The 13,289-nt window shown below is 51.2% G+C and overlaps 2 protein-coding genes across 2 annotated transcripts; one reads left to right on the top strand and one right to left on the bottom strand.

Moving 5' to 3' along the window:
* Positions 1-1,423: 1,423 nt before the first annotated feature.
* On the bottom strand, positions 1,424-7,158 carry TAX1BP3 (Tax1 binding protein 3). The gene is made up of 4 exons (XM_056127313.1): positions 6,638-7,158; positions 3,065-3,184; positions 2,527-2,604; positions 1,424-2,242 (listed from the first exon to the last, which is right to left on the bottom strand). The coding sequence occupies exons 1-4, from the start codon at positions 6,674-6,676 to the stop codon at positions 2,093-2,095; spliced, it is 387 nt and encodes a 128-aa protein (XP_055983288.1). The 5' UTR covers positions 6,677-7,158; the 3' UTR covers positions 1,424-2,092.
* EMC6 (ER membrane protein complex subunit 6) lies at positions 6,916-8,822 on the top strand. The gene is made up of 2 exons (XM_056127314.1): positions 6,916-7,049; positions 7,198-8,822. The coding sequence occupies exon 2, from the start codon at positions 7,245-7,247 to the stop codon at positions 7,575-7,577; it is 333 nt and encodes a 110-aa protein (XP_055983289.1). The 5' UTR covers positions 6,916-7,049; positions 7,198-7,244; the 3' UTR covers positions 7,578-8,822.
* The last annotated feature ends 4,467 nt before the right edge of the window (positions 8,823-13,289 follow it).

Raw genomic sequence — 13,289 nt, 5'->3', positions numbered from 1 at the left:
CCGCTGGCAAGAAGCTCCCCTGGAGTTGCAGGCCCATCTCTCACTTCCCCAGAACCCCTGCATGAAACTCACCTGTCAGATCAGGAGGCTTAAATAAGGACTTGAGACCACCTTGCAGAGTTCTCTTGGGCTGAACCTGGATCCCTAGTCCTTCCCTCCCACCCAGTCATCCTTGCAGGGGCAGGAATGGATCCCAGGATGTGCCTTGAACCAGCCTCGATTGAGTGGGTCCCCAACAGTTTGTATGAGATCAGTGTGAGGGGGCACTCGGTCTTTTTGTTTTCTGCTCACATCCAGCAGTGCTCAGGGGTTTCTCCTGGCTCTACACTCAGGGATCATTCCTAGCAGGGATCAGGGGACCATCTGGGGTGCCAGGGCTCAAGCCCAGGTCAACCACATGCTGTTTAAAACCACTCTGGTCCCAGGGCCACTGGGTTTTAAACCTGGATTTCCTTCCCTTCTTCACACTCTGAGCATTTGTGGGCTACAGGACATAGCAGCAAGAGCTTGGGAACATGAGACACGTGAGCAGATGCAAGGGGCTGTGAAGCCCACTGATGCCAGCTGCCCCAGCACTTTGACAAGGAGCCTTCTTAGGTTGTACAAGATGCTCAAGACCAGGGAGGCCCCACAGGTCACATCTCAGTACTTCCGAGGGCACCCACTGTGGCTGTGCACACGGATTAGGTGGCCTTTAAGGGCACGCCATCCCTGGGGAGCAGGGAAGAATATCTTAATTTCCAGATTTTTCATCCAGTTGCAATTGATTTTTTTTGTTTGTTTGTTCGCAATTGATGGACAAAAAGCTTAGGCTATTATTTTTCTGAAACAGGAACTTCAGCCTAAGCCCACTGACCTATTTTTGAGGAGCCTGAGGGTAGGGCCACACCCTGTGGTGCTCAAGGTTTACTCTTGGCTCTATGCTCAGGGTGACCATGAGTCCTGGAGATCTAACCAGGGTAGGACATGTGCAAAACAAGTGCCTTAACCCTGTTCTTAAGAGTATAGGGAGTGGGTATTCCCCATGAGCCCATTAGGGTCCATGAAGCTCATTCTGTTGCAAGCTATACTTGGTTACACTGAAGACAGAGGCTCCCGGACCCAGTTCCAGTGAAGCTGGACGTTCCTAAGATGTGGCTGTAGCCAAGCAGTATCAGGCTGACCTAGAAACAGCCGTCTTTGTCCCAGAGTGGCAGGGGCCACATCAGCCAGTCATACCAATGCTCTCTGCAGCCCCCCTCCCCCCAAATATCCCTACCCCGGGCCTACCACAAACCCCTTGTGAATTCCAGCACTATTTATTCAATGCAAGATTTTAGGTGTGGGGCTCCACAGCTCCATCTCCATGGGCTCTAAAATAAGGCTTGTCCATTTGCTTGTGAAATAAGAGATATTCAAAAACAGAACTGGCATCTCCAAACAGTCGAATAAAAACACTTTGTATCAAAGTTGTGATTACAAAAATACAAAAGTTAAACCAACAGGCTTAGAGGAAAACGGGGCAATCCTAAGACCACCCTGACATGGCAGCCTCCAGCCTCGTCTAATGCTGGAAGCGGTGAATCTTGGGGAGACCAGCGCCCCTTGAGGGAGTGTGGATGTGATGGAGAGAACTGTGTGCCTGCCTGGTGTCCATCCAGGCAAGCTTTTGGTAGTGTGTCGAGTCTCCTCTGGGCAATGTCGAGAAACACAGGGCGTGCAGAACTGGGGCACCTGGACACAGTGTGGGTGAGGCCAGTTCACTGCCCTTGCCCAGCTCCACAGCAGATCTAGGCTTGTGGGGCTTCCTGCTTGCCTGGGTGGGCACTGCCGGGGGTTGGGAAGGTTGTGAGCCTGTAGTCACTACAAACTGACTAGAACTCAGCTGCAGGTGCTAGTTTCCACTCGGTGTTTAAGGGAGAGAGCTGGCCCCGGAGCCTAGGGCCAGTAGGTACAAGAAAGGAAGAAGAGCTGGTCAGGCCTGGGGATAAACGCTGGACCTTCTGTGCTGGGACCCGCAGTCAGCAGAAGTCAGGACGAGGCGCAGAGCCCATGGAAGTGGGGTGACTGCACACAGAGGTGGCAGGCACACTGGGACCGGGCCAGCAGGCTGCTAGGAGAGCATGGACTGCTGCATGGACTGCTGCACGGCCTTCTGTAGTGACTGCCGCGTCACCAGCAGGCGCACCACCTCCTCCGAGCGCTTGGTGAGCCGCTTCCGGGCCTGATCGTGTGTGACCATGGTCATGTCCCAGCCGTTCACCTGGCCCAGAAAGAGAACACAGCCCACCTCAGCACTCCACCTCTATGATCTGCAAGCAGGTGAGACTTTGGGGACCCAAGTCATCTGAAGAGCTGCGGGCCCCCGGTCCCCCTCCCCCATCCTGCCCAGGCTGATGTCCCAGTGGGGGGCTGGAAACACCACAGATGAGATATCCAAAGGAGAGAATCCGCTCCCTCTGCAGGCCAAGTCAGCCCTGTGGTAAGTCTCCCAGGGACCCCAGGAGGCAAGACCCAAGCCTCCTTATCCCCTCTGGGGTATATTACCTGCATGATCTTGTCTCCTATCTGCAGCCCTGCAATTTCAGCTGGGCCTCCTTCAGACACCCGTGTGACATAAATGCCCTGGAAAGAGACGGCCCACGTCACTCAAGCCCTGGAGACACAAGACCAGACTTAAGCACAAAGTAAAGCCCGGTCACCTGTCCTTCCCTACACCTGCCTCCCCCTAGCACAGGCAGTGCCAAGAGGGCCAAGGAAATATGGCGAACCTTGCTCCAGTTGCCACCTGGGTTCAGTGTGAGCAGGCCTTCCCAAGGCTAAGACCCCCCACCCTACTGCCACCCCTAACCCTAATCATCCCACCAGATTGTTCCTTGGACTTTAGGATTGAGAGAGATGGAATGCCAGGGATTCAACCTGAGTCAGCCCCACCTGCTATACTACTGCTCCAGTCCAGCGCTGGATTCTTTAGAGGATCCAGCAGATAGTACAGCAGGTAGAGCGCTGGAGTACAGCAGGTAGACCAGGAAGCAGATCTCGGGGAGATCTCAGGAGACTGCCCCCCCCCCGCCCCCCACCTCACCTTGTCCGTCTTGTCTTCTGAGAAAGGATTCTGGGAAGGATCCTGGTCAATTCCACCTCCAATGCTGAAGCCCAGGATCAAGTTCTCACCTTGGCGCAGCTTGTGAATTTCAACTCTTTGCTGACAAAAAAAAGAAGTTGGGGTTGGCTAAGTATGTTAAGAATAATCTTAATCAGGGAGCCAGCACAATAGGACAGCGGCTAGAGCATTTGCCTTGCACGCATCTGACCCAGGCTCAATCCCTGGCATCCCATATGGTCCCCCAAGCGCTGCCAAGAGTAATTTCTGAGCACAGAGCCAGGAGTAACCTCTGAGTATTGCCTGGTGTGACAAGCCCCCCACCTCCCCCCGGCAAAAAAGCCAAAGAATAATCCCATCAGTCTATCTGTAATAGCAACTTCAGGCCACTAGGGGTCCAGTCAGGGTCATGCCAAGGAGCCAGACCCTGGACACTTGTTTAGTTTTAGGGCTGCTAAAATACAACTAGTGACGCCCAGAGCTTACTCTTGGCTCTACACTCAGGGATTTCTCCTGGTGGAATAAGGAACCATATGTGGTGCTGGGGATCCAACCCAGGTCAGGTGCATGCAAGGAAAGCAACCTTACCGGTTGTAATATGTACTGGACCCTCCTAAGAATCCAGCTCTTGGCTGGAGCAATAGTACAGCAGGTAGGCTGACTCAGGTTGAATCCCTGGCATCCCACCTGGTACCCCAAGCCCAGGCAGGCTCCCATATGATCCCTGAGTGCAAAGCCAGGAGTAAGCCCAGAGAATCATCAGGTATAGCCCCCAAGTCCAGCTGGTCACCAGCCTGGAAGGCTGAGAGGTTGAGACTCAGTACCACCTTTTGTCAATTTGTCCTCCAAACCACTTCTGGCCCAAGAACCAGCTGCTGTGACTGCCATGGACCAAGGGAGAAGAGTCCACCCAGTTTAGGAAGGGTCAGGTTGGTCCTCAGACCAGGCACCTGCTGAGTCCAATAAGATTGTTGAGCCAGCCCCATTGAGGACAAAACCAGAGACACTTAGACAAAGTGGAGATGAAACTCTCACAGGAAGTAGACAGAGGCTGTCCTGGCAGAAGACAGAACAAGCAGAGGTTTGAAGATGCTTGGCTGCACATCCTAGACACAAGCATAGGATCAGAGGGGCTGTTGCAATGAGGCTGAGAGTATGAGGTACTTGGCAGGACGGGGATTCACCAGGACTACCCAGGTGATGCTCAGAGAGGCCACACTCCAGGGGTCACTGAGGGCCTCATACATAACTAGGTATATATTCTATCACGGGAACCACTCCCACATCCCTCAAAGTTGAGTGTTTTTAACTGATTCACTGAATCACCACAAATTACAAGCTTACAATTGGGGTACAATGTTTGAGTACCAGTCCCTTCACCAATGTCCCCAACTTCCTTCCTACCCCCCTACTCCCCATTCTGCCTCTCTGGCAGGCAAAAAATTGAGTTTTAACAAGAAAAAGTGACCTGACCTGAACCTGAGGGGCTTCACAAGGTGGAATCATCTGTACCGGTTCTTAAGGGAAGAGGAGAAGGGAACTGGGTGCTTGGTCACCTGACCTTGATTCTAGGCCCACTGGAGGTCAGAAGTTGGGGACAAGGGGTGATCATGGCCAAGTCTGATGTCAGAAAGACTCCTCAGGCACTCAGTTGGGAAAGTTCATCTCAAATGAGGGTTGTGGAGGTCAAAGGCAGCACTATGCGGAAAGTAGATTGGCAACCTGGGAACTGCTCATGAATGGTGGAGAGCATTCAAGGGCCATACAACCACCACTTGGACAGAGACCTTGAAGGAGGAGGAGCATTTTGAGTGGAGTTCCAGGAGCCATACAGGCACATGGGCAATTGGCTGGATGCGGCCCGAGTTCAGAGAATGATTTCATCTTCAGTAGCTGGGAGAGAGCAGGAGCTCTGGAGGAAAATAACCCCATACCCAATTGACTCCAGGGGGAGAGGCCAGACCATGCCCATGTTCAGACTGAATCCTACTCGGAGAAGAATTGAGAGATCAGAGTTCTCTGGTCATGACAGGCTGCACAGGTCAGCCATGAGATGCGAGGAGAGAAAGGGACCCCAAGGCTCAATGTCCCTCGACCCAAAGTGTGGGCTCCTCCAGTCCTCCCCTTCTGTAACACAGCCCTTCCACTCCCTCTGCCCCACCCTCAAGGTCACAGAGTTCAGGCCTTAGGGAGCAGGCAAGGTCCTATCACTGCCTCATGCATTAAGTCCTGGTATCCCTCTGATTCTCCAACTAAAGACCCCGCTCCCTTTTTACTGTTAAGGAGCAAATCTGGCCCTCCTCTCTGGGGAGGCCAGGAATCTGGAAAGGCCAGGCTCAGACAGCCAGGGTAAAACCTGACAGATGTCAGCAGGTCCAGCAACGAATGCCCGCCCAGGCGTGAGCTGTTGCTGCAAGCACGCCCTCACATGCCGCCTTTATCAGTGCCTGGCACCACCTCCACCCACTGCAGGAGTGCCTGGCTGACATCCTGCCAACCCAGCACTGCCATCTCAACACTGCCTGCCCCACAGGCATTTCTTTTTCCTTTTCCTTATTACCCAGCTACGCCCAGTGGTGCTTGGGGACACCTGGGATCAAACCCAGTGTTTCCCACAGGAAAGCCATGTCCAGCAGGCATTTCTTCCCAAGGACTAGGACTTCGTGGAGGTGCTCTTTGAGACTCAGTTTTCCTACTTCCAACAAGGAAATTTTCCTGCTGGGCCCATCCAGCTGTGCCACTGGTATCCAGGTCTAATGTCCCTGCCGTCCTATAACCTGGACAGGGATATGGCTCCCTTGCCTTGCATGTGTGAGATCCTGATTAGGTTCCCAACACCAGCACCGCACACAAAAAAGAAATTCCCGTTATCTATTGCATCTGCAAGCCAGAGTGGCACCAAAGGGGCCCAAGTATCAGACGGGGAACCTGAACTTTGCCTGAAAGGCTGGGGGAAAGAAAAAGTTTGGAGCAGAACCGAGTCAGCTATTCTAGCCTTTACTCTGAACCAGGCGGCGGGAAGGAGGAGGGAGAGGGGGGAGGGGAAAGGTCCGAAGAGGCAAGACTGGACAAGAATGGTGAGCGGCTGCTCGACGGGACCCCGGGCCACGGCCACCCCTCAAATCTCGCTCGGGGCGGCGGCGGCCGAAGCGAGGAAGCACTTCCTCATTCCTGAAGCGGCGACTCACCGGCGGCCGCGGGGCCGGCGCCCACCCCCCGCGGCTGCCCAGCCGGGAACACAGGCCAGGAAGGGGGCGCTGGCCCCGACTCCCGCGGCCCGGCCTTCCTCCGCAGTCCGCCGCGCCCCACCCCGCCGACAGCAGCTGAGAGCGGCGGCAGGGCGAGAGTGCACGGTCGCGGGAGGTTCCGGAGAGTCGCGGCCATCTGTTGATTCTTCGGGGGAGACCGCGGCCTCGCTCCCGCAGAACCGGACCGGGCGAGCCCGGGATGCCGCGTCGCGGGAGCGCCAGGTGCTGCACTTAATCAACCTGCTTCGGGTGTCAGTGTGCAAAGTGGAAGCAAGTCTAGAAGGGGAGCCCGCGCGAGCGCACTCACCACCACGGCGGTGACAGGCTGGCCCGGGATGTAGGACATCTCGACCCCAAGCTGGTGAGCTAGCAGAGCCTGCGAAGCCCGCAACGAAGATCCCCCCGGCCGCGCCCTCCCCGGTTAACAAAGGCTGTCCGGCTCGGCCCGCCCCTTCATGAATAAGTAAATGCTTCCAGCCAATCAGCGGCCGGAGCGCCGGCCGGCTTTCGGAAGTCTCCGTGCGTGCGTCCGAGCGCGGGGAGGGCGTGGCGTCTCGCTCGGCGGGCCGACAGCGCGTGCGCCGCTCTGCGGGAGCGCGAGCTCGGCGCCTGCGCAGCCGCGCGCCTCCCAGCAGCCTCCAGTGCAAGATGGCGCCGCAGGTTTCTCCGCGCCGGGCTGCGTGAGGGGACGCGAGCGACCGGCCGCCGCCGAGCTCCAGGTAACCGGGCGGCGTGGCGCGGAATGCCCGAGTCCTCCTCGGCGTCTCTTTGAAGGTCCCGGAGCGGCGCGAGGTCGCGGCAGCGCCAGGGAGGGTCAGCGTGGAGCCGGCTGGCCGGGCGCCGCGGGTGACTCGCCTCTCTCCGCAGCTTCGCGTGGTTCCGCGCCGACGCCGAGCGCGAGCCCAGCGGGGGCCATGGCCGCGGTGGCGGCCAAGCGGGAAGGGCCGCCGTTCATCAGCGAGCCGGCCGTGCGCGGCAACGCCGCCGTCCTGGATTACTGCCGGACCTCCGTGTCGGCGCTGTCGGGGGCCACGGCCGGCATCCTGGGCCTCACGGGCCTGTACGGCTTCATCTTCTACCTGCTCGCCTCCATCCTGCTCTCCCTGCTCCTCGTGCTCAAGGCGGGCAGGAGGTGGAACAAGTATTTCAAGTCTCGGAGGCCGCTCTTCACCGGGGGACTCGTCGGCGGCCTCTTCACCTACGTCCTCTTCTGGACCTTCCTCTACGGCATGGTGCACGTCTACTGACCGGCTGCGCCCGCCCAGGGAGCCCCCGTGCCCTCGGAGTCTTCAGGCCCCGCCTCGCCGCTCCACCCGGCACCTCGTCAGTTCTGCCAGAGGACGACGATTCTGTGATCGGCTTCGGATTAACCGAAGCGTCGGGCGCTGTGGGAGGGTCTTCCTACTTAATGCATTGACCGCCCCTTCTGCCCCCCCGCCCCCCATCCGTTGGCAGGAGGGCAGTATCGCCACGTCTTTGACCCCTGGGGTGCTGGGACTGGGTCTCCGAGGGATTTTTCCCTGGGATTTACGTAGAGGTCAGCCAGGAAGGGCTTCCTAAGCCGACATGGCCTGGTGTGGCGCTTCTGGCTCCCGTCTGGTAGGCAGTGCGCCTTGTCCTTCTCACCCTTTTGTCCTTCCATTCCAGGAGTTGGGATTCTTGGTTGGGAGTGTCCTTTTGTAGCCTTGCCTTTCCTCCCACTAACCATGACTTTCAGGTCCGAAAGGTGCGACTTCAAGTCTTTTTCCACTATTTACTGCTGTCTTCCATTAAAAAAAAAAATCCTATTGAAGATGAACCCCACAGGATGTTAAATTGGGGGGTATGTATACAAAAACATCCTTCAAAAAGCTATGTATCCACCCGTAATTCATGACAGCGCTTATTGCAATAACCAGGATACGTGGCCAGTGACAGATGGACAGATCAAGAAGTTGTGGTATGTTTACAGGTATCATACATGCACTGTGAAATGCCATGCAACGGTAAGAAAAAAAATAGATCTTCTAGTTCCCAGCAATTTGGAGGGAGCTGGAAGGTATCGTGTCGAATAAAATAAGAGGGAGAAGAGCAAATGCCAAATGATCTCACTCATCTGTGGTATAGAAAGAAAATGAGAGTAGAGAGTATCAAATGATAACACACCCTTGACCCTGGATTACGGGACTGAGATCGCCAAGCAAGGCCCCCTGTGGAATGGGTAGGAATGGAATGAAGAAGTGGACTTGAAGTAGCGTAGGTACATTGGTGGAGGGTCATTTGCACTTTGGTGGGCATGAGGTGTGAAAACTATATCAAAATCATAATTGTTAATACTGTTATAAAAATATAATCTAAACTATACATTTTTTTATTTCAATCTTTGAAAATATCACACCAAGAAAAAAAATTGGGCTTGTATAGAGAGCAAATGCCTCTGTTGATTGGCTAATCTTAGATCCTTTCTCGTGAGGGATTACTTAAGAAATAAAAATGCTTTAGAATTGCTGTGATGAACGTGTTGCTTATAGAATTTGCGGTCTAATTGGGTAGAATAGAATTGTGTAATTTTACAAATATTTTAAATTAAGGGGAATGCTTTAAGGAAAGTATATAGAGTCCTAAATCTAGCTCAGTTTTGGCAGTGGGATAAAGGAGACTTTCTTTGACAGAATAACACTTGAGACCCAGAGACTGAGGAGGGGAAAGAGGTTACCTGCAGAAGATAACCTGTGTGAGAACCACTGGCAGGAAAGAGTTTGATCTGTTTTTTGGAGCATTAAGAGTTCCTGGTGTCAGGAGGATTACTCCATAGCTTAGACGCCAGCCGGGTATTCTAGGGGAAAGGACAGTTCAGATAGACAAGGGAGCACCAAATGGAGGGTATTTGGAGGATCCTCCCAGGAGGGGAGATGCAGGTTGAAAGTAGACTGGACTGAACATGTTTGCCACTCAATGCCTCTTTTGCTGAACACAACACCCAAAAGGAGAGAGAGAACAAAAGGGAATGCCCTGCCACAGTGGCAGGGGGGGTTGGGGGGGAGGGATATTATCCTGGTGGTGGAAAATGGGCACTGGTGGAGGGATGGGTATTTGATCATGGTATAACCGAAATCCAAGCACAAAAATTTGTAAATCTACAACTGTACCTCATGGTGTTTCACTAATTTAGAAAAAAAATCATAAAACTTCTAGAAGAAATGTACATAATTTTTCATTTGATGGTGAGTTTTAAGATATAACTAAAAATATAATCCATGAAAGAAAAAAAAAAAGAGTTCCTGGTGTCAACCTACACACAATCATGAAGGGCCTCAGAGGGCAATTTGTCCTTGGTTCTAAGAGCAACTGGAGGAAACCTTGAGAAGTTTTAGGAGTTAGGTGATCAAATTTAGTTGTTTGGTTTGGTTTTTGTTTTTTGATTTTTTTAAATTTTTAAGCTTTGAAGGGTTTTATCAGATTACATTTCTTTCATTCTTGTTATTTCTAAGTAAAGTACCACTATAGTAATAGCACTGTAGCTCTGTCCTGTTGTTCATCGATTTGCTCGAGCGGGCACCAGTAACATCTCCATTGTGAGACTTGTTACTGTTTTTGGCATGTTGACTACGTCATGGGTAGCTTGCCAGGCTTTGCCGTGCGGGCAGGATACTCTCGGTAGCTTGCCGGGCTCTCCAAGAGGGACAGAGGAATCAAACCCTGGTCAGCCGCGTGCGAGGCAAACGCCCTACCTGCTGTGCTATCTCTCCAGCCCAGATTACATTTACTTAATGAAAATGAGTTTAAAACTAGAGAGGTAGTACAGTGGGTATGGCACTTGTCTTGCATGTACCCAATCCATATTCAATCCCTGGCACCACATATGATCTCCAAACACTGCCAAGAGTGATTCCAGAGCAGAGCCAGGGGCAAACCCTGAGCATATCTGGGTTGTTGACTAAAACACAGAAAAGTATTATCCATGCTTTCCTAGTCTTTCGTGAAAGTGTTTGCTTATTCTTAAGGTTTGGGGGCCATACCCAGCAGTGTTTCTGACGCTGAGCTGAGGAATCATTCCGTGCAGGACTCGTGACCATATCCAAATGGGGTACCAGGGATTGAACCCGTCTGCCACATGTGCAGGACAAGTGCCCTCCCCAGTATAGTATCTCTTCAGGCGTATTTGCTCATTTTACAAGAGTTTCTCTTGAATTTCTATGAAAGATAGTAAGGAACCTAAATTGTTCACTGATTATTTCCTGTGTCAGCCTACTTTGGTCATGTCTTAATTTTTTTTTTAATTCAGTGGAAGGGGCAGGTACAGTGGGTAGTGCCTTGCATGTGGTCAACCCACATTTGATCCCTGGCACCACATGGCCCTCTGAGTCTGTCAGGAATGATTCCTGGGTGCGGAGCCATGAGTAAGTCCTGAGCAAAGCCGAGTATATCCCAAAAAACAACTCAATGACTGATGAGTAGCTTATCAGTAGAACACGTGGCCTTGCATATGTGAGACCCCAGGTTCAAACCACAAAAATAAATGTATATTTTATATATGCTTGCTCGAGCAGGCCCAGTAACATCTCCATTGGAGACTTTGTTGTTACTGTGTCTGGCATATCGAATACGTCACGGGGAGTTTGCCAGGCTCTGCCGTGCGGGCGAGATACTCCCGGTAGCTTGCCGGGCTCTCCGAGAGGGGCGGAGGAATCGAACTCGGGTCGGCCATGTTGGCTGCGTGCAAGGCAAACGCCCTACCGCTGTGCTATCGCTCCAGCGATATATATAGCTGTGCTATCGCATATATAACATATATATGCTTATATGTTAATATGTATGTGAATATATAAATATACATGTCATTAAAGCAGTGAAAATGAAAATAAAAAGGGGAAAGTCAAGACACCTTTAAAGTTAATAAATTTTATTTTATAACCAAACAAAAAGATCAGAGAGATGACTCAATAGGCTGAAAGCATGCTTTGGATCCCTGCAGCACTAGGAGTGACTCCTAAGAACAAAGCCAAATGTATCCCCCAAAAAATAAGGGTGGGGGGAGAAGAGGTCAGAGAATACATGTATTAGAAAGATCCCAGATATCTTTTAGCCATCTGTCCTCATCTCCCACCACCCCTGCCCTTAATTCTGTGTATTGGACTAAGGGGAAATAGCTGACAGGGGTATACCTTTTTTGAGCAGGAACATTCTTGTTTCTAGTAGCAGTGATTTTCAACCACTGGACCAGAAAACAAAGATTTCCAGCTATTTAATGAAAAAGTTCTGGTCACTTAACAAAAGGGACACCTTGATCATAGCTATAATATTCAGAGGCAAGCTGTAATACCTGGAGGGGGCAGGTTAGAACCAATGGGGACTTTCCTAACATACAAACTTACATTGCAGTGGTTTGTTTAATTTGGGGGCTCTCCAGGGCACTGGAGGAAGTCACATTGCACTTTTACAGTGTTCTCCCTGTGGAGCAGCCAGCCACTGAGAAACATGGGAGGAGAAGGCAGGTTGCGGCTCAAAAAGGCAACTGATGATTCCTGCATCAGTACAGGGCATTTGGTCTTTCACAGCTGGTTCAATTGATAGTAACTAATTTGCAAATATCTCAGTGGTCAGCACCATGCTCTATCCAAGGCATGGAATAACTCCCTCGTGAGGAAAATAAAAAGTAGGAAATTTTATGTTTAGGCCCTGGCCTGACCTGAACATAGGCTTAAGCCTGAGGATAAGCAGAGATACAATGTATGTAATCTTAGACTAAGCACAGAAGAGCTCACAAAGCCGATGTACTCATCTTCCTGATGGGACAGCCAACACTCCAAGAGAAAAACACTCCTTTCCACATTTAAAGGAGCTAAGCCCCCTTGTCATTCAGCCAATTTTCTAGATTATTGAGTTTCCCACTCAGAAACAAGTGGGATTTATAAAAGCAAAGAAATGGCAAAAGAGATCTACAGCAAGTAAGGCTTGGGGATTTATAAAAGCCAGGGGAAAGGCTGAAGAGACTAGAGCAGGTAAGGCACAGGGGGGTTTATAAAAGCGAGGAAATGACAAGAGATTGTCCAGGCACTTGCCTTGCAAGCAGACACAGTTAAATCCTCCGTATCACCTGTGGTTCCTCTGAGTACTTCCAGGGGTCACTCCTGAGTACTACCAGGTGTAACCAACTCTTCCCAAGAAAACTTGGACAGTACGTGCACTATCTAAAAGTCATATTAGGTGGGTTTCCTGAGCATGGTCCTTACATGTAGAGAGGCTATCTTGAAGGCTTTTCTGGACTTGAAAAATCAATTTGGTAAATGTTGCAGAGGTGCAGTTTTATGGGACCCAGCCAGGAGTGATCCTGAGCACAGTTGGGAGTAAGCCCTGAGCACCACCAAGTGTGGCCCAAACACCTAAAAAGATTTTAAAAATTCAAAGGTTTCCTTTAGTGACAAAGTGAAATGCCTTGGGAGCTGCTGAAAATAGACTAGACTGAACATGAAGGCCACTCAATACCTCTATTGAAAACCACAATAGCCAAAAGGAGAGAGAACAAAAGGGAATGCCCTGCCACAGAGGCAGGGTGGGGAGGGGGAGGAGGTGGGGGGTGGGAAGAATACTGAGATCATTAGTAGTGGAGAATGAGCACTGGTGGCGGGATGGGTAACAGATCATTGTATGACTGAAACACAAACAGGAACATTTGTAAATATGTAACAGTGATTCACTAATAATAAAAAATTTAAAAAAGAGAAAGTGAAATGCCACAGTAGATTACCCAAGTTCAATTAGAATTGAAGACTGGATTTGCTCATGGGTTGCTGTATAAGGAATTCTGTTCTGAGGAACATACTTATCTAATATTTACCAGAACTGGTGAGATGGTTCCTACACGCCAGTCTGAAAGCATATTCCGTTTTGTTCTTTTCTTATTGAGGAGACATGGTCTGACTTGGAGTCATCAGGAAACATTAATTTCGTGAGGTGGGACACAACAACTGAAATCTCAA

Source organism: Sorex fumeus, unplaced genomic scaffold, assembly GCF_029834395.1.
Source record: "Sorex fumeus unplaced genomic scaffold, SorFum_2.1 ptg000063l, whole genome shotgun sequence".
Classification (NCBI taxonomy): Eukaryota; Metazoa; Chordata; class Mammalia; order Eulipotyphla; family Soricidae; genus Sorex; species Sorex fumeus.
This window is presented reverse-complemented; position numbering and strand designations above follow the sequence as displayed.

What these genes read in the sequence shown, in the direction of transcription:
- TAX1BP3 (XM_056127313.1), bottom strand. Translation starts at nt 6,676, where the DNA reads ATGTCCTACATCCCGGGCCAGCCTGTCACCGCCGTGGTG. An exon ending in CAGAAGACAAGACGGACAAG is followed by an intron (nt 2,605 to 3,064) that starts GTGAGGTGGGGG and finishes GTCTCTTTCCAG; the next exon opens with GGCATTTATGTCACACGGGT. An exon ending in TAGGAGACAAGATCATGCAG is followed by an intron (nt 2,243 to 2,526) that starts GTAATATACCCC and finishes TTTCTGGGCCAG; the next exon opens with GTGAACGGCTGGGACATGAC.
- EMC6 (XM_056127314.1), top strand. Translation starts at nt 7,245, where the DNA reads ATGGCCGCGGTGGCGGCCAAGCGGGAAGGGCCGCCGTTCATCAGCGAG.